Below are 21,448 nucleotides of genomic sequence, written 5' to 3'. Positions count from 1 at the left end.
AACAGAGAGCATCTTAACTTGATCGTGTTGATGTCTGGATCATAAATACCAGCCTTCATTCCCAGTTTCCCGCCCGAAGGCCTCATTTACAAACATAGCATGCAGAAAAATGCTTCTTTTTTTTCCCAGGTCACTTTGTGAGAAACCGCAGATGGTTCTAAATCCATAAACATGAGGTTTTGGGGGGGGGGGTGCTGCTCCTGACAGCTCAAGAGGCTCGGCGGTGGGCTCTCGTCACCTCCTCCTGCCCTTCGGGGAGAACGGTGATCACAGATGGTGATAACGCCGGGGCGGTTGCATAAGGGAAGGTTACCGGAGGTCGAACCTGCCGTCTTTGAGGTCGGCGCTGGTTTTATGTAACCGGCCCGGCTGAAAACTGCTGAGCGGCTGCAATCAGCCGAGCGTGAGCGAGGGGGAACATTTAATGTCTTATCAAACCTCAAATGAGCGCGTATTGTTCATTAAGTCGCCTCATTTCACTTCAATACTTCGGCGGCGGTTGACGACAAAAAGTCATTTAAAGGCTCTTTAAAAACGAGTTCCTATCAAATCAAATTAAGGACGATCCAGTTGGGTCTAATTACGCTCCAGTTCTGCTGAATATACAGTAAAACCTCGGGGGGGACAGGCCCCTTCACAGGTAAACCTGATGTTGGGAGAGATTAATCTGCAAAGAGACCTGGAATCAGGGCCCAGCAGGGCCGCCGTTAGTCCCCGCCTCTGCTGCAGTTGCCATGGTTACTTGATTTTACGTACACTGTGACTATAGAGGGAATGTGCATGACGTCACAGATGCGACTTCAAAGCGGGTTATGCCCACTGAGTGGCAGAAAGACTGAATGTCAAACTTTTTTTTTTCATTATGCACTTCAAGAAAAAAGTCGAAATTTTGAGAAAAAAGTTGAATTGTCGAGAAAAAAGTCGAACTTTCTGATGTTTTTACCTGAAGATTACTGAAATCTCCTGAGGAAAGACGGATCCAAAGAGTCCCTCTGTACGGAAGAGTATTAGGGCCAGGAAGGAGAAAAATTAAAATAATATTTTAGAGGAGGAAGATTTTTTTTTTCCATTATGCACTTAGAGAAAAAAGTTGAAATATCGAGAAAAAAGTCGAATATCGAGAAAAAAGTCGAAATTTCGACATTAAAGTTCAAGTACAATTTTGAGAAAAAAGTCGAAATGTCGAGAAAAAAGTCGAAATGTCGAGAAAAAAGTTCAAATGTCGAGATTAATGTTGAAGTAGAATCTTGAGAAAAAAATTGAAATGTCGAGAAAAAAGTCCAAATTTCGAAAAAAAAAAGTCAAAATGTTGAGATTAAAAAGGAAAGGAAAAAGGAAGAAAAAAAAATTAAAAAAGAAGAAAGAAAAAAAGAAAAAAAGAAGAAAAAAAGAGGAAAAAAAGGAAAAAAAGAAAAAAGGAAAAAAAGGTCAAACATTTTTGAAAAAACTCCAGGATCCACTAGGGCGGCGCTAAAGAGCCGCATGCGGGTAATGAATTTTGTTTTAAGTGTAATGAGATTTTTTGACTAGAAATGAGACATTTTTGCAGTGTAGAGGTTCTAACAGGGCCAGAGCCTCTAGTGGTCAGTCAAGGAACTGCAACGAAATTTAGTCTGGGATTAGACTAAATCTGGACGTTAGATGGTTGGTGCTTGGGTTTAGATGGTTAGTCCTCCCCGTCATCAGCAGGTTAACTAACCGTAGGAGCTCGGTGGCCTAAATCAGGTCAGTCACAAACTGAGTTTGTTCAATTCCTGCAAATCACGACAATTTAATCTTTCTGTGGTTAAAAAAAGAGGTTTTCATGGAGCTGTGAGATAGACGGCAGCAGAGAGGAGGATCTCATCACATCACATGTTTGAGAGCATAATCCGGTTATCTCTGATTGTTTCTATCAGATTCTAGAAGTACAGTCAGAGTTGAATCGGCTTTGCAGGTTTGTTGCATTGTTCGTGTGTGTGTGTGTGTGTGTGTGTGTGTGTGTGTGTGTGTGTGTGTGTGTGTGGCTCCGAACAACAACAACAACAACATAAAGACTGGGAGAGCTGCAGTGTTTGAACTGAGGAGATTACAGAGGAAACAACGCTCTCGCGCTGGAGGCGGGAGAGCGGGGAGAGTGGGAGTGAGAGAGCATCCTAAAATAGCTGATGGACTTGTGTCGAACATTTGGTCTGAGAAAACATTGTATTTGCTTTATCTCCGAGATGGATTTACGCGGATGAACTTGCCAGTTGTTGTATATTTGTTGTATATTTTCACAAATCCTGGAGGATGATGAGGAGAAACGCTGAAGCTTCGGAGGACGAGGAACAAGAGTCGGCATCAAACGCCCGCACTTGCATCTTAACAAGTATATTTGTCTTATTTCTAGTTAAAATGTCTCCTTTTTAGTCAAGAAATCTCATTACACTTAAAACAAGACTCATCACTGGAAAAAAACTAAAGTTTTCACCTGTTTCAAGTAGATTTTCACTTAAAATAAGTAGAAAAATCTGCCAGTGGAACAACATTTTTTTGCTTGTAATGAGAAGATAAATCTTGTCCCACTGGCAGATTTTTCTACTTATTTCAAGTGAAAATTTACTTGAAACAGGTGAAAATTGTCAAATAAGTTATTTTTCTGGTAATGACTCTTGTTTTAAGTTTAATGAGATTTTTTGAGTAAAAATGAGACATTTTAACTAGAAATAAGACAAATATTCCTGGTAAGATTTTGAGTTTTTGCAGTGGCAAAATGTGGCTTTATTACAAAATGAAATAAAAAAGTTATTACATTTTGGACGTTTATTACGAAATGCACCGTTATTACAAAATGCGTCCCAACACTGCAAAAACTCAAAATCTTACCAGGAATATTTGTCTTATTTTTAGTTAAAATGTCTCATTTTTAGTCACCTGTTTCAAGTAGATTTTCACTTAAAATAAGTAGAAAAATCTGCCAGTGGAACAATATTTTTTTGCTTGTAATGAGAAGATAAATCTTGATCCACTGGCAGATTTTTCTACTTATTTCAAGTGAAAATTTACTTGAAACAGGTGAAAATTGTCAAATAAGTTATTTTTCTGGTAATGACTCTTGTTTTAAGTTTAATGAGATTTTTTGAGTAAAAATGAGACATTTTGACTAGAAATAAGATAAATATTCCTGGTAAGATTTTGAGTTTTTGCAGTGCAACATGTGACACAAACTTCCCAAATTACCGCTCTGCTCTTCCCAAACTGCTCCAGTAAATCTGTACGACTAGTCGCTCTTTGACCGGCCTCGTGTCTGATGCCCCTTTTCCACCAAACCGGTTCCAGGGCTGGTTCTGGTTCTGGTTCTGGTTCTGGTTCAAAAGAAAGAACCAGTTAGTTTTCCACAGCTCGGGTGCTAAGGAGAGCCACTTTATGCAAACGTCAGTTACGTCTCTGCGTTTGCGTGAAAGTTGAAGCAACAACAAGGTATTTGCTCTAATAGAGGGAATGAACATGACGTCACAGATGGGACTTCACAGTGAGTTTAGCCCACTGAGTATCAGAAAGACTTCAAAAGCGTTCCCTCACCGGCCTGGGATAGGTGGGTCGGGATACCCGGGCCTGGCGGGGCTCGCCGTGCAGCCTGGGGTGCCTTCTGGCGGTGCTGGACCCCCCCTGGGAGGGGGAAACGGTGCGTGATTGTGTGTCTGTGTCGGTGAGAATGCGGTATGGAAGGGTCCTGCCATGGAGGATTTGGGCCTCCATTGGCAGGACATCAAAACTTAATAATTTATCAATATTATATTATACAAAGATGGTTATTATTATTATTATTATTATTATTATTATTATTATTATTATTATTATTAGTAGGGGCCCTCTGGTCTTGGAGGGCCACTTTCGTGGGGGGCGGCTCTGTCTCTCCGGGCAGGCTGGCCCCCTGCCGGGTGGGGGTCGTTGGCCTGAAGGGTGAGGGCCTCCTGGCCGCGTGTCCGGCCCGGACCGGGTGGCCGGGGATTGCCTGGGTCGCGGTCCGCCGCCGCGGGATCCCTGGCTGCTTCTTCCCGCGCCGTGGGGGCCCCGCCCGCGGGCCCCCTCGGCCGCCGCCGGGGGGGGGGGGGGCCTCGCAGGCGGTGGGTTGCCTCCTTCCTACTTCTCCCCTCTGTGGGGTTGCCGGTGGCCTGGGTTCCGGGCTCTTCCGTGTCGGCCTCTGGTCTCGTGGGTGGCGGGGTTGCTCCCCCCCCTCCCCCACTATAGATACACTTCAGGTGGAGCTTTGTTTGGTTTATTACACACACACACACACACACACACACACACACACACACACACACACACACACACACACACACACACACACACACACACACACACACACACACACACACACACAGTCACACGCATATACACACACACACACACACACATAGACATACACACTGGCTTGTTCACCTGCATGCTGGCTCTCTAGTTTTTGGGTTTAGGTAGCGGTAGCGATAGCTTAGCTCAGACTGCGATCAGATCTCAAGATTTAGGTCGATTGCTGTTCATGTTTTGGTTAGCTCCGTGCCGGTTTCGTGCTTTGTTTGTGGTTTTTTGTTGCAGATTTCCAGTGCTTGACGTGTGTTTCCGTGTGTTCCTGCTTCCTGGATTGGCAGTGGATGTCGTCACCCCCCCCCCCCCCAAAAAAAAAAAAAAAGCGGTAAGCGGTTCTTTCCTCTAGACCAGTGTCTCCCAACCTGGGGGGGTGCCTGAGATCTCTGGGGGGTCGCGAATCTTTGTCTGCTTTGAAGATATGCAGTTGTAAAAATTATATTTGCGCATGTTAAATAAATAAAAAAATAATAACACACCTAATGGAATACTGTAATCCAAGTCTGTATAAACCCACTTAGTATTTTAATATGACCAAAATATATTTCTAAGTTATTTAGCAGGATAAAAACTTAATCATAACATTTAATCATACTACCACTCCGACAGGTTGTTAAAGGAAAAATGTTAAAAATGTTTGCGCTCATATTAAAAGAGACATTTTTCAGAAATTATTATATGTCCTTGCAATTATTTTTCGTGCGTATTTTATACATTGGTGACACAAAATGAAGGTGAGAAAGACAAAGTCATATGTATACAGGGTAAACCAAAGAGAAATGTATCACAAAAACATATTTAATGTTCATTTTTTCAATTAAAGATTTTTAACGAATAACTTTACTCTATTGGTGCCAGTACGTACGGGTCGGGGGCCCAGCTGGTCTTAGACACAAGTAGGGGGGGGGACAAGGAAAAAAGGTTGGGAACCACTGGTCTAGACCAGCAAAGAGTTGGTGCTACCTTGGAACCGGTTCTTCTGGCCCGGAGCCAGTTCTTTGTCAGTGGAAACAGAAAGCCCGGTTCCAAACTCAGCACTGGCCCAGAACTAGAACCAGAACCAGAACCAGAACCAGACCTGGAACCGGTTTGGTGGAAAAGGGGTAGGAGAGACAAACACATTCCTCTAAATGGATTAGTCCGTTTCATTTCCCCGTCAGCAGCAGAACTGAGGACTAAAGGAGGACTAAAGGAGGACGGGGGGGTCATGTTGCCATGGATGCCTCAAAAATGACTCAAGGGGGGTTTGGCCGCAGAACTGAGGAGGCCGTCGCTGCTCAGGAGGAATCTGTCTCGAGTGCTTTATCTCATCTCACACGGTGTCAGTTTCATGTTTGCAGTCCCATTCAGGAGAGGTCTGCTCCCACGGCAACAGAGGAAAGAAAAGACAACGGAAGACAAAAAGAATAAAAATGACAACAAGAAAACATTACAAAAAATTTCCAATATACAAATACCATCTAGACCGAAAAAGGTGTAGGCTGAAGCAAAGCTTATTATTTGCCTACCCTAAAAATAAATCGTAATATTACGAGAATAAAGTCATAATTTTGCGAGAAACTTTATTCTCGTAATATTACGACTTTATTCTCGTAATTTTCCAATTTTTTTTTGTCTTAGTTTGGCCCTAATACTCCGTCGTAGTTTCATGATCCAACTCTGAGGTGCAGATGTTCATAAACCTGGTGCTGAGGAGAGAATTAAGAAAGGATCTAGACGGGCGATAAGGAACGACCAGATCTACCAGGAGCTCTGTCTCTTCATAGCTGCTCACGGCTCCAGCTGACTTTTTACCAGCGCCTACACAAATTAAAAATGCTTGAAGTTTCTCTCACTCTCATTTTTTAACTTGGTATCGAACACAAGCCACAGACCCAGCAGCACATCTATCATCTCCTCCAGGTTCTACATCTTTAGTGTTGTTGTCTTCTTCCTTTAGATACACAATCAAATACGTCACAGCAGCTTCTCCAACCTCCTACTTCTGCTCCAGGAGCTGAATTGTAGTGGAAAAGAAACCAGGCCGAGTTGAGATGAGTAGGTTCTAGTGGAAAAGTGCCATTATACAGTCTATATTTGTCTGTCGTTGTTTTGTCGCGCTGTAATTCCACCTCAGACCGCTAGGTGGCAGTGTTGGGTCTGTTCTGCAGCACTGAGCTTTGTCTTGTTTACTCCCTTTATGAATCTGGGACATGACAACAGAGTAAATAAAAAACATTTCTACCAAGCGGACCAATCACTTTGTTTTAGGTTAAAAGTAGTTGGTCTTTCAGCAGAATTAGACCCAAATCAAACTCAAAATGAGATTTGATGTCTCAAAAAGAAAAACTAGAAACTTTAGAAACTAAAAACCTAACAAAAAGTGCTTTATTTACTTCACTGTCAGAGCTGGGTAGATTAGCCAAAAATTGTACTCAAGTAAAAGTACTGTTACTTCAGAATAATATGACTCAAGTAGAAGTAAAAAGTAGTCATCCAAATAATTACTTGAGTAAAAGTAAAAAAGTACTTGGTGAAAAAACTACTCAAGTACTGAGTAACTGTTGAGTAACGTCTGATTTATTTTTTTAACAACCATTCAAACAGACAAAAGTACAAAATAATCATCTTCAGGCAAATTAAATCAATAAAATAATAAAATAAATTAAAATTAATAAAAAAAAATTAAATTAAAATAATCTTAAAGTAAAATCAAGTACTTTAATAAATAATAAAATAATAACAATAAAAAAAATAAATTAAGCACAAGTAGCACAATTTCAAGCCTTTGTACTTTTCTTTTTTAACCAGCAGAACTAGAACAAACATGAACTCATAGAAACTCTGTGTGTGTTTGAGTCTGTGTAAATGTGACAAAACATGCAAAAACAAACATTTATCCCAAAGAATCACCAGTGATGTCATGAGATTGACCCGTACGCGGATAAAAGGGATAAAAGAAAAGTAACAGCTCAACGTAGCCTAATGTAGCGGAGTAAGAGGAACAGTTTCTTCTTCACAAATCTACTCAAGTAAAAGTAAAAAGTATAGTGATTCAAAACTACTCCTAAAAGTACATTTCCCAAAACTTACTCAAGCAAATGTAACTCGTTACTACCACCTCTGTTCACTGTGCTACCCAAACTGAATAAATTATATCTTTAATGAACAATAGTAGTTGTTAAAGCTCTCTTATGTTCAATCTTATTTCTACAAAAATGTGAAGATGCAAATACTGAACAAAAGTAAGGACTTTACACCAACCTGGGACAGTCAGAGCTGAAATGAACCAACCAGCTTCTTCGGCTATTTTTATTGACTTTGTTTGTGTTTTTTCAACAGGATGAGTTTATAAAATACAAAGTAAAGTTCCATGCAACGCCCTGCCTGAGATGCATCTACGGTGATAAACCATAAAATCACCACAAGCCAATTACCGCGCGTTTGTGCTCGTAATTAAATCCTCATGTTGTGGAGCTGCTCGTCTTTATCGAGTAAATACTCTGAACACTTATTTCACCCACAGACTAATCCGATTAAGGCAGCTTTTCCTAAAACAATTCTCAATGTTGTCGTTGAGTCTCTTCTCCTTCCAGAGCTTGAAGAGCATCTTATCTTACAACCACAGGATCTGGTTTCAATAACAAACGAAGTGTTTTATTATGTTTTTTATTGTATAGAATGAATCTCCTGAACCATTAGGTCGGAATTATCCTGTAAAAACACTAGAATTTGCTTATTTATATCAGGAAGACGCTACAGAGTCATCAGGTCCAAAAACAACAGACTGAAAAACAGCTTTTTCCCTAAAGCCATAACCGCCCTGAACTAAATGTGAATGCCTTCATGTGCAATTACTGTTTTTACCGTGCAATACCTTTTCCTGACCTATTTCTGTGCAATATTCCACCACATGTGTAAGTATGTGTAATTATCTGTAGATCTCACGTCTTGATTTGACTATTTAAAAATGCACCTTAACCTTTTATATTATTTATATTTCTTGTATCTGTTTGCACTGGAAAGGTGATGCTGCTTTTAATCTCACTGTACCCATGAATAGTGACAATAAAGTGAAATGTACACGTGTGTGTGTAGGTGTGTGTGTGTGTGTGTGTGTGTGTGTGTGTGTGTGTGTGTGTGTGTGTGTGTGTGTACCGGTATGAACACATGCATGTATAGTATGTAGGATTTGATGTATAGACACGATACACATGCATAGAGCCGGATTAAATGAATGGACTACACTAGGCAAACTGTGATTTTTGGGCCCCCCTCCATCGATGTTATTTATGAAATCTTAAACTTACCAAAGTTACTAATAAAAGTTAATTCACATTTTACATAGCATAGTCATAGTCAAGTTGGTTCTTTGTATTCCAAAATAAGTCATGTGTTGTATATTAAACAGTCTAGCAGACTATTTTTTGATTTTTATTATTTATACGTTTATACCGCTCTATTAAATGCTGTTAAATTATCCTTATCTTATCGATAGCGAGTGTCATTGTTAAGGTATTAGTACCAGTAAATCACCAATAGGTGTCAGCATTGCCATGTAAACAGAGCAAATAAGATAAATTTTTTAAGCTATTGCATTTTGCAGAAAATCTTAATTAAATGTGTTGATTAAATTGAATAGTTAAATAAGCAGTCAAATATACGAAGACCAATAAAATTTGCAGTAAGACAAAGTGTGCTTTAGTGGTAAAGATGCTTATTTTCATGGACAAACATCACCTCTCAGCTCCTGGTCTGGACTGTTCGCTGTCTCTTATTTTGTTCCTCTTCATTTTTTTTCTTTTTACGTTTTGCCGCACCTGAAAGCCTCTTGAATGTTACTCAAAAACCAACCTGGCTGCCTGATAGCTTAATTGTCCCGCTTAGTAATCCTCTCGGACTTAACTGACTGGCGCTAATGTGACGTAACGTAACGTTAAAGTAAACAACGTCATTATTTTTAATTAGTTAATAAATATTAATATATTAACACTGAAATAAATTGTAGATAGGACATTTATTATATTATATATAATATATATATATATATTTTTTTTTTTGTCCCTCTGTCTGGCCCCCCCCCCCCTGCCAATCAAGCCCTAGGCACATGCCTAGTTTGCCTTTGCATTAATCCGGCTCTGCACATGCATGAGATGAATTGACAACCTAAATTGGTTTTGTCGGTTTCTTTAGCATCTTTTCACTTTCTGTTTTCAGAGCTATCATTATTATCATTATGATTAATATTACTATTATTACAGTTATTACAGCTATTATTATTATTATTATTATTATTATTATTATTATTATTATTATTATTATTATTACTATTATTATTATTTTGTGTAACCTCATGATACTTCAGTTGTTCTTTTTGCATATTCTATTATGGTAAAAGATGGGCAAGATAAGCTTTATGCTTCAAACCCAGACCTTTCCGGTCAAAATAAGCATCATGTTGACCTATAAAAACCTGTAAATGTTTATCTTGCTTATTGATTTTTATGCTTATAATTGACCGAAATTAATTAAACTAATTAACTAACTGACTATTTAAAAATGCACCTCATGCACCTTAACCTTTTATATTATTTATATTTCTTGTATCTGTTTGCACTGGAACGGTGATGCTGCTTTTAATCTCACTGTATGAATAGTGACAATAAAGTATTCTATTCTATTCTATTCTATTCTATTATGTTCTATTCTATTCTATTCTATTCTATTCTGTTCTATTCTATTCTATTCTATTCTATTCTATTCTGTTCTGTTCTATTCTATTCTATTCTATTCTATTCTATTCTATTCTATTCTATTCTATTCTATTCTATTCTATTCTAATCTATTCTATTCTATTCTATTTCCCATGTTAAAGCTCATTATGGGAGAGTTGACAGCGCGTCTGTCCAATCTCTCTCTGGCCTCCCCCGGTCCTCCAATAGGAGTCCAGTCTGAGCCGATGCTTCCTCCTGATTGGCCTCGGCTGTTTCTGCCTCCCTGGGACCGACGCCCCCCCGCACGGATCCGGGCTGCTCCTGCAGCCGCAGAATCAGAAGGACGCGACTGGAGCCGCGACCGGAGCCGCAGACTGGAGCCGCGGTTTACGCACGGAAACAGCTGATTCCCCAGCTCCACGTACACGCACCACCACGGAGCCGGCCATGGACGAGATGGAGGAAGAGCTGAAGTGCCCGGTGTGCGGCTCCTTCTACCGGGAGCCCATCATCCTGCCCTGCTCGCACAGCATCTGCCTGGCCTGTGCGCGCAACATCCTGGTGCAGACGCCGGAGGCTGAGTCCCCGCAGAGCAGCCGCGCGTCCGGATCAGGCGTCTCCGACTACGACTACCTGGATCTGGATAAGATGAGCTTGTACAGCGAGGCGGATAGCGGATACGGATCCTACGGGGGCTTCGTGAGCGCGCCCACCACCCCGTGCCAAAAGTCCCCCAACGGGGTGCGCGTTTTCCCCCCGACCGTCCCGCAGCAGCAGCTTCAGCATCAGCATCAGCAGCATCAGCATCAGCACCAGCATCACCTCCTCCTGCACCCTGGCGGCCCCGCAACAACCATCCCCCGCAACTCCTGCCTCACCTGCCCGCAGTGCCACCGCAGCCTGATCCTGGACGAGCGGGGTCTGCGCGGCTTCGCCCGGAACCGCGTCCTGGAGGGGGTGGTGGAGCGCTACCAGCAGAGCCGGGCGGCCGCGCTGCGCTGCCAGCTGTGCGAGGACCAGCTGCCCCGGGAGGCCACGGCCATGTGCGAGCAGTGCGACGTGCTGTACTGCGACCCGTGCCGGCTGCGCTGCCACCCGCCCCGCGGCCCGCTGGCGCAGCACCGCCTGCTGCCGCCGGCGCAGGGCCGCCTGGGCCGGCGCGCCGGGCCCAGGAAGACCTCCACCTGCACGGAGCACGAGCTGGAGAACCTCAGCATGTACTGCGTGCAGTGCAAGACGCCCGTGTGCTACCAGTGTCTGGAGGAGGGCCGGCACGGCGCGCACGAAGTCAAGGCGCTGGGCGCCATGTGGAAGCTGCACAAGGTACGTGCGTAAAATACTCATCAGCAGGAGTCTGGCTGCTTATACGCACTTTGTTGTGATTCTTTCTCTGAGAGTCAAACCTTCCTCAGATCTCTGAGTATAGAAGTAACTAATGTCTGGGAAATAATTAACACAGCATTTAGTGAAAGTTCTGGAAATGTTCATTTATTTTATTTATTTATTTTTTTAACCTGTCTGCATATATATTAATGGTTAACGCAAAGTTGGTAAAAACCTAAGGCATATATATGCATTTTTATATATTATATATATTTTTACACACACACACATATATATATATATATATATATATATATATATGTGTGTGTGTACATATGTGATTTTTTTTCTCTGAGAGTCAAACCTTCCTCAGATCTCTGAGTATAGAAGTAACTAATGTCTGGGAAATGACACAGCATTTAGGGAAAGTTCTGGATATATATATATATATATATATATATATATATATATATATATATATATATATATATATCCAGAACTTTGTGATATTTTTCACGTTAATACAATATACAAACTTATCACGTTATAACGTGAAATGTTTATTGTTCCTGCAGTTCCTGTAATGGCCATTAGTGGCCGTGGCTCCACAAGTTAACTCATATAAGACCCCAGTATTAAAATGTTCAACTTTGCAGCACAACTAAAGATATTTACACACTGCTGAAGAAATAAATAGCCTAAATGAGTAAGGTACGTGCGAAAAATGCTCATCGAGCAGAGTCCTTGTTGCTTACGCACTTTGTTGTGATTTTTCTCTGAGAGTCAAACCTTCCTCAGGATGATAAATCAATCTCTGATTTGAGTAACTAATGTCTAGAAAATAATTTGTATTTTCAGCATTTACTGGAAGTTCTGGAAATGTTAATTTATTACTTAAAGTGTGATGACGCACGACCCTGTCATCTCCGCGCTCCTCCTCTGAATGATAAAAGGTACATTTATAATGTGATTCTGGATAAATACAGGAGTCACATCCTGTTTTCAGGTAGCCAGGTACGAGTACGGGAACCTGCAGTTCCTGTAACGGCCACTAGTGGCTCCACAAGTTAACTATTATAAGACCGTAATATTAAAATGTTCAACCAAGCAGCAGAATTAAAGATATTTACAGACTGGTGAAGAAATAAATAGCCTAATAAGTATATTAATATTTAAAATTAAAGTTTTGGTCTCCATAGCTAGATTGTGCATTCAGGATCACTGAGCAAGGGATGAATTTGTAAGGCAAGGCAAGTTTATTTGTATAGCACAATTCAACACAAGGTAATTCAAAGTGCTTTACATCAACATTAAAAGCGGCAAGACACAATTAAACAGTAAATAACAAATAAAATGAAATAAAATGATAAGAAAAGAGGTAGGCCAGGACGTCAAAATGGCAAGAATTACGTTTCTATACGGTCAAAACGTACAAAGACCGGGTCAAATACGGTATTACAAAAGTAATCTGTAACAATTCGTACGGTGAATTAAACTAATTTGACGATTCTACATATTCTACAATTCCTGTATCTACTGTACCTCGTCGGCTAAAATGATTTCAAACCACCAAATTTCTGCATAATTATGGAGATTTTTTGTTTTTAAATCAGTTAAAAGCCTTTTCACTGAACTAGACTTCTGAGCTGTAAATTAAAACCTAACGCAGCATAATTCTTATTTTAAAGACGACATGGCTTTGCTCTTCTGTTAATTAAACGAATGAAGGGTCATAAAGGCTTGTGGGTTTGTCCCCGGAGGGCCCGGTGGTGGAAGTGGCTGGACTGGAGCCGCTGGCGGCTGCAACCTACAGCACATTCATCTGGGTTTATTCATTCTGGTTGTTTCTCCCAATTAAGTGGAGTTGGTTTGCAGTCGGCTGCTGCTAATGAGGCGGCCGGGGCTTTGAAACTCACTCATCAGAAAACCCATAACAGTGACGTAGCAGAACATTTGTCTAATAGAGGGAATGTGCATGACGTCACAGATGAGACTTCACGGCGGGTTATGCCCACTCAGTGTCAGAAAGACTGAGTGTCAGAAAGACTGAGTGGCAGCGTAAACCTTCAGTTTGAACAACTGGAAAACATGTAAAATGGGAAAGAGCTGTTGTGCGATCAACTGTACTTATAGATTTAGCAAGAAATCGGAGTTCTGTTTCATTCCTTCCAGACTGCCAGTGGCAGTAAACAGAGTGGATATGTCTCCTCGCGCTCCGCGCAGGTCGAGATTTAATAACAACAGTGTCACGTGAGTGACGTGTAGGCTACCTGTGCGTCTATAAATACCGCCCGGTAGACTACATCCGGCCTCTTGAATCTTCTCGCTGTTAACCTGACGTACATCGCTGGTTAATTGCTCCGTAGATCCGTGTTTCGGATCTATATTTTCTGCAGGTTCGGGGAGGTAAGCTCAACTCTGGTTGGTGGTGTTTGACAGCCTGCCTGTGACTCTTGGTCGGAGCGCACGTTGTGCCCTCTAAGGCTGTGGCTGTCAAGCCATCTTACCTCTCCCTTTCTCCATCGGGAGGATCCGAGCGCCCGTGTGTCGGGCTGGCTCGCTCCCCAGCCACACAAACGGTCTTGAATTGTTTGTGCTGAGCTGATTCCTCCACATGCTAGATGTCCCAGCCGCGTTCAGTGGTCCGCCCACTGCTCTCGTCTGTTGGTTCCTAGCCTGGCTTGGTGAGTATTTTTTACTTAAGCTTTAAAAAAAAAAAAAAAAAATATATATATATATAAATTTTAAAAATATATATATATTAAAAAAAAAAAAAAAAAAAAAAAAAAGCTAGTCCAGAGGTTCCGGACGCGTTCTGTGGCGGCCACAGTTCTCGCTTGGATTGCCTGGCTCCACACTGAATTGTTTGGATTAAGAACAGTGGTGTGAGGAGTCTGTTAGATGTTCTGATCGAGTCTCGGTTCTCGCCCAGATTTCCTAACTTGACCCTTTTATTTTTTGGAGGAAGCGATGATGGCTTGTACATCATGTGGCACTCTACTGTTGGTAGAGGATGGCCATGAATTGTGCCCCCAGTGTCTGGGGGTGGGGCACCTGAGGGAGGCCCTGTCTGACCCCTGCATCAACTGCAGCATTTTGCCGCTCTCGGTGAGAGAGGACCGGCTGCGTCAGGTGGAAGGCCTCCTCTTTAGGAGCGACCTCCCACCCTCTGGGCCCGCTCATGTCAGTGCAGGTTCCCGCAAAAAGCACCGGGACAAGCGCAGAGCGGGGCCCCATGACGAGCGCAGTGGCCCTACGCAGAAGAAGGCGAAGGATGCTCCCTCTCGCAGTGAGATGGAGGATTTACGGGCTGAACTGGAGCAGCTTAAGGCCTTAGTGAGGGAGCGGGCTCTGCCCTCCCCACCTCTGGCGGTCCCCTGGGAGTCAGATTGTGGAGACGATGCTATGTCTACCAGGGCTTCAAACTCCATGTTTCAAGGCCGTGACAGTGTGTTTAGCTCTGGCGAGTATCCCTCCCCTGAGCTGCCGTGTCTGGTGGTTGACCCAGCTAGCATACAGGCAGAGGCTGGCTCGGAGACATCCCTCAGGAGCTCTGGGAGCACTGAGCTGGGAGAGGGCCCCTGCCCTTTGCAGGCAACACTACGTGCGGCCCTGGCTAAGGTCGGGCTGGATGATGCGCCCGCTGCCCAACCGGCGAGCAACCCATTCTTTCGCCGGACTCCTGTAGCCCCGCCCTTTGATGTCCCGCCCTCGCCTGCTTTTTTGCAGGAGCTGCGGCGCTGCTGGGCAGATACAAAGGCGTTTGCCTACCATGGCAAGGATGCGAGGACTTTGGCCTCCATGCGCCAGGCGGAGCAACATGGCCTGGTTCACATGCCTCCCGTGGACCCGTGTATCGCCTCACTGGTCCTTTCACCAGATGAGGCGCTCAAAGATAAGGCCCGCTGTCCTAGGCCTCAGTGCCGGGTAACGGATAGCCTTCTCTCGACGGCTTATGATGCGGCAGGCCGCATGGCTCGCATTGGGAACTCCCTCTCCGTGCTCCTCCTCGCCCAGTCCCAGATGTTGCAGTCGGAGCATGAGGGCGGGGAGTTGGGTGACACTAACGACGCTGCGCTCCAAGCCTTCGGGCTGATGACCAGAGAGCTTGGCCGCCTGATGTCCACCCTGGTGGTGACGCGGCGTCAGGTGTGGCTGGCGCAGGCACCCATGTCTGATGATTGCAGGCAGACGCTACGGAAGCTTCCGGTAGTGCCGGGCCAGTTGTTTGGGCCAGAGGCAGAACAGGCGTTGGAGCGCAGGAAGCAGTCGGGTCAGGCATCAGAGGCCTGGGGTCGTCGGAGTGCGAGCATGGGACCCCCAGCTCAGCACTCCAGGAGACGGGGCGCACAAGACCTGCGCCGCTCACATCCCCCGAGCCCCCCTCCGCAGCCCTGGCAGCACAGCCGGGTTGCTGGGGGTGGTGGGCGTCAGCCCAGGGGCGCACACCCTCCACCTCGCCGGTCTCAGCGGGTGCAGGGGCAACACCAGCGTCCCCCCAAACCCCCAAATAATCCTCGAGGCACTCTATGAGGGCCTCGGGCCGGCGGTGGGCAGGTTTTCACATCAGCACCTGGCCTATTGGGCAGCCCATTCTCCAGATGTATGGGTTTTGAGAACACTGTCCCAGGGCTACAGGTTGCAGTTCCCGCCGCCGGCCCCCACCACCCTCCGGGGTCAGGGAAACCTCGGTCAGAGACCGCGGGAGGGCCCTGTGTTTGTCACAGGAGATAGCCAAACTCTTGGACAAAAAGGCCATCACAGCAGTGGGTTTTACTCATCATACTTCCTCATTCCGAAGAAAGACACTTCTCTTCGGCCTGTGCTGGACCTTCGGGGTCTGAACCAGTACCTGAAGGTCCTCCCATTTCGGATGCTGCGTACACGCGACGTCCTTCAATCTGTCACTCCAGGGGAGTGGTTCACCTCCATAGACCTCAAGGACGCCTACTTTCACGTCCCAATACACCCAGACCACAGACGGTTTCTCAGTTTTGCCTTTCAAGGCCACGCCTACCAGTTCACCGTCCTGCCTTTCGGCCTGTCCCTGGCTCCTCGCATCTTCACCAGATGCATGAGGGCGGCCTTGACATCGCTATGCCTGTCGGGAGTAAAGATTCTCCCATATCTGGACGACTGGCTTATATGCGCCCCCTCGCTCCAGGAGGCGGAGCTGATGACATCCAGGGTCCTCACACATATCGAGGCTCTGGGCATGTCGGTAAATTGGGAGAAGAGCTTGTTGCGTCCTACGCAGCAGACCACCTTCATCGGCCTGTCCCTCGATTCCGTGTCAATGCAGGCACGCCTTACTGCAGAGCGGGCACAGCGGATTCAGGACCTGCTACGGTCCTTCCGCCTCGGGATGAGGTTGCCCGTCCACGCATGGCTCCGATTGCTGGGGATGCTGTCGGCGGCCTCGGCTGTGACACCTCTGGGGCTGCTGCACCTGCGCCCCCTGCAGATGTGGTTCAACAGCCTCCAGATGGACCCTCGCCTTCACAGGTGGGTCAAGGTCAAGGTTACCCACCAGTGCCTTATTCATCTCCACCGGTGGCGGGACAGCACCTTTCTATTGCACGGTGTTCCTCTCGGCTCAGTCCCTTCGAGGCGAGAGGTGGTGACAACAGATGCCTCACCTCAGGGTTGGGGTGCGGTATGGCAGAAGAGGTCAGTCCAGGGGGTTTGGGGCCCTCTGTGGCGGGGACGGCACATCAATGTCCTAGAACTCCGGACTGTCTACTTGGCGCTGAGGCACTTCTTGCCCTTTCTCAGGGGCAAGCATGTCCTCGTCCGGACAGACAACACTTCGACAGTGTTTCATGTCAACCACCAGGGGGGAACCAGGTCGCTGGACTCCCTGAACGAGGCCCGGAGGTTGTGGATGTGGGCTCATCCTCAATTGGCCTCCTTGAGGGCAATGCACCTCCCTGGCAGAGCCAACGTGGTGGCGGATTCCCTCTCACGCCGGCAGCTGCCCCCGGGGGACTGGCGGTTGCACCCCCAGGTGGTGCGAATGATTTGGGATCGATACGGGGAAGCCCGTGTGGATCTGTTCGCCTCGGAGTGTACGACTCATTGTCCACTGTGGTTCTCCTTGGCAGAGACCAGTGCCCCGCTCGGGATGGACGCTCTCGCCAACACTTGGCCGAGAGGCCTCCTTTATGCGTTCCCTCCGATTCCCCTGGTGATGCCCACGCTTCACAGGGTGAGATTATCGGGTCACAGGGTCCTCCTGGTGGCGCCCAAGTGGCCCTCGAGGATTTGGTTCTCCACGCTCCTCAGCCTGTTGGACGGGGAGCCTTGGCAGCTCCCAGTACGGTCGGACCTCCTGTCCCAGCTGGGCGGGGAGGTATGGCATCCCTCTCCGAGCCTCCTTCAACTCTGGGCCTGGCCGTTGAGAGGGAAGGGTCATTCTTGACGCACCTTGAGCCCTCGGTATGTGAGACCTTGCAGAATGCTAGAGCTCCTTCCACAAGAAGGGTGTATTCGCATTGCTGGGCCGCTTTCTCCTCCTGGTGCAGGGACGGGGGTTTTGACCCGATCTCCTGTCCGTTACAAATTGTACTGCGGTACCTGCAGTATCTGTTTGAGGTGGGCCGGGCGGCCTCGACCTTGAAGGTGCACGTAGCGGCTATTTCTGTCCACCATGGCCACATCGATGGTAGACCAGTTGGTGCGCATTACTGGGTGGCACAGTTTCTGCGGGGTGCCAGGAGACTGCGCCCCCCCAGAGTGCAGCGTGCAGCAGCATGGGACCTGCCGCTGGTCCTGCAGGCCTTGGGCGAGGCACCCTTTGAGCCTATGGCAGGGGGGTCCTTGAGGACGACATCATGGAAGACCGCCTTTCTGTTGGCTGTTACGTCTGCCAAGCGTGTGAGCGAGCTCCACGCCCTTTCAGTCAGTCCTACGTGCCTTCGGTGGAAGGCAGACAGCTCAGGAGTGACCCTGTGGCCAAATGTCGCTTTCCTGCCAAAGGTGTTACCCCCTGACCATGCCAATCAGGCCATAGAGTTGGCAGCATACCATCCTCCCCCGTTTGAGTCCCGGCTGAAGGAGCGGGCTAATTTGCTGTGCCCAGTCCGGGCGTTGCAGCTCTACCTTCAGGCAACACAGAGCTTTCGACGCTCTGAGCAGTTGTTTGTGTGCTACAGGGGGGCGCACAAGGGCCGTGCCCTGTCGAAGCAACGTCTCTCCCACTGGATTGTTGAAGCAATCAAACAGGCTTATGACGTGGCAGGTAGACCTGCCCCTTCAGGCGTTGTCTGTCATTCCACCAGGGGTGTGGCCACTTCCTGGGCGGCAATGAGAGGGGTACCGTTGTCTGAGATCTGTGCAGCGGCATCCTGGACGGTGCCGTGCACCTTCTCCAGGTTCTATCGCCTTAACGTGGCCTCTGGGTCCACGCTGGCTTCGGCCGTTCTGCCTTTGGCTTCTGCGGCTGACCACTAGGTGGGTGTTGTTCCTCGTGACAGTGCTGGTATGAGTCATCCACTCTGTTTACTGCCACTGGCAGTCTGGAAGGAATGAAACAGAACGTAAGTTACGGATGTAACTATGGTTCTGTGAATTCCTGGATGACTGCCAGTCACACCGGTCACTCCGAACTTCCTGCGAGAAGATTCTGGGAGGCCGGATGTAGTCTACCGGGCGGTATTTATAGACGCACAGGTAGCCTACACGTCACTCACGTGACACTGTTGTTATTAAATCTCGACCTGCGCGGAGCGCGAGGAGACATATCCACTCTGTTTACTGCCACTGGCAGTCATCCAGGAATTCACAGAACCATAGTTACATCCGTAACTTACGTTATCGTTTTACAGACTGCCGAAAAATAAGCTTAAGAGAGACAAATGGATCGCTGCAATTCACAGAAACAACTGGATTCCAGACACCCAAACGTGCACTGCAAAAACTCAAAATCTTAACAAGAATATTTGTCTTATTTCTAGTTAAAATGTCTCATTTTTAGTAAAAAAAATCTCATTACACTTAAAACAAGACTCATCACTGGAAAAAACAACAATTTTCACCTGTTTTAAGTAGATTTTCACTTAAAATAAGTAGAAAAATCTGCCAGTGGAACAAGATTTTTTTGCTTATAAGAAGATAAATCTTGTCCCACTGGCAGATTTTTCTACTTATTTCAAGTGAAAATTTACTTGAAACAGGTGAAAATTGTCAAATAACAAGTTATTTTTCTGGTAATGACTCTTGTTTTAAGTGTAATGAGATTTTTTGACTAAAAATTAGACATTTTAACTAGAAATAAGACAAATATTCCTGGTAAGATTTTGAGTTTTTGCAGTGTGGATTTGTGGTTCCCATTTTGTATCAGGTAATGTTGGATTTTTGGGTAACTAACGCTAAACGGTCAAATCATAAAGTTCGGTGTCCTCATCACTTTAATTTCTATAACAAATCCTGCCTTGAAGTCGGACCAAGTGTCAAGACTTTTGTATTCCTTCAAGCTTTGCTTCGTGTATTTCCCCGGCGTAGAAATAAGTACATATAAATATCAGGAAACTGGATTCGTGGCCAAATATTAATGTCCATGGACCACTGGTTCTTGGTAACTGTACCAAATATTAATGTCCATGGACCACTGGTTCTTGGTAACTGTACCAAATATTAATGTCCATGGACCACTGGTTCTTGGTAACTGTACCAAATATTAATGTCCATGGACCACTGGTTCTTGGTAACTGTACCAAATATTACTGTCCTTGGACCACTGGTTCTTGGTAACTGTACCAAATATTAATGTCCATGGACCACTGGTTCTTGGTAACTGTACCAAATATTAATGTCCATGGACCACTGGTTCTTGGGGTAACTGTACGGGTCACTGTCAAGTCCAACTGCCTTTAATTTAAGCTGATAATCGGCTGTTATCCCGTCTTCTCCACAGTTTCCCCTACTAGTTGCAGTGACGTCTATGTACTGTATTCCCTCCATTCTGTTCCTTCCTCCTCGGCGCTGCGGCGGCTCACAGGTACCGTGTAGATCATTAGAGGAAGCTAATGTCGGCGCTGTGCTTGGATACGATCCAGTATCCATTGCATGGAAACCCGTTGCGTGGGTTCAGATGTTATTCTGGAGGCCGAGTTTGTTGTGGGCAGCCAGGAGCAGCGTTTTAGAGAAGTTTATCCACACCGACCGTCACCTTTGCACTCCAGCTACTATGACGGAGGAGGATGTGGAGCTGGATGAGGCTGCTCTACTCACACACTCACACACACACACACACACACACACACACACACACACTCACACACACACACACACACACACACACACACACACACACACACACACACACACACACACACACACACACACACACACACGCACGCACACACACACACACACACACACACACACACACACACACACCTGGAAAGAAGGAAAGAAAGAAAGAAAGAAAGAAAGAAAGAAAGAAAGAATTGAGCCTGAAAGAAAGAAAGAAGGAAAGAAAGAAAGAAAGAAAGAAATTAGCCAAAAAGAAAGAAAGAAAGAAAGAAAGAAAGAAAGAAAGAAAGAAAGAAAGAAATTAGCCAAAAAGAAAGAAAGAAAGAAAGAAAGAAAGAAAGAAAGAAAGAAAGAAAGAAAGAAAGAAAGAAAGAAAGAAGGATAAATTCCCGTTGATACGTGTTTGTGTAACAAACATGGAGGATCTGAGTCATTCCAGTTTTCCAGTACAGGTGTAACTCATTTAATTAGTTTTTATTAATTCAATTTAATTGGTGTAATTTAGTATTTAGTATCTTTTAGAGCAGTGATTTGGCTCCAAAGACTGAATGTGGTGATAGATTTATAGTTACAAAGGTGGAGTTGAATTGGTATTTTTTTTATCGTCATTTATATCGTTATCAGGATAAATGACAGAAATGATCGTGATACATTTTTTAGTCCATCCCTAGAGGAGAGTGGGCAGAGTTCGGGTACGTCCCTCACATCAACATCACGTTGCCACCCTCGCGTTTTTCCTGTTTCTTCATGTAAAAAGTGAGCGAGGAGTATTTTTAGAAGCCCGGCGCTGGTACCGGGTGGCGCCGGTGCCAGGATCCAGGTGAGCCTCCATTGTTTTCTGGCCTTCA

At 45.4% G+C, this 21,448-nt stretch overlaps 1 protein-coding gene across 2 annotated transcripts in view; it reads left to right on the top strand.

Moving 5' to 3' along the window:
• The first annotated feature begins 10,378 nt into the window (after positions 1-10,378).
• trim9 (tripartite motif containing 9) overlaps positions 10,379-21,448 on the top strand; it is a 94,875-nt gene continuing 83,805 nt past the window's right edge. For both annotated transcript variants that reach the window (XM_061743787.1, XM_061743786.1), the window contains exon 1: positions 10,379-11,345. In XM_061743787.1, the coding sequence (XP_061599771.1) occupies positions 10,470-11,345 (876 nt within the window). In that variant the 5' untranslated portion in view covers positions 10,379-10,469. The remainder of the gene's footprint in view (positions 11,346-21,448) is intronic.

Source organism: Cololabis saira, chromosome 16, assembly GCF_033807715.1.
Source record: "Cololabis saira isolate AMF1-May2022 chromosome 16, fColSai1.1, whole genome shotgun sequence".
NCBI lineage: Eukaryota > Metazoa > Chordata > Actinopteri > Beloniformes > Belonidae > Cololabis > Cololabis saira.
The sequence above is the reverse complement of the archived record's forward strand: the minus strand, read 5'-3'. Positions and strand labels throughout refer to the sequence as shown.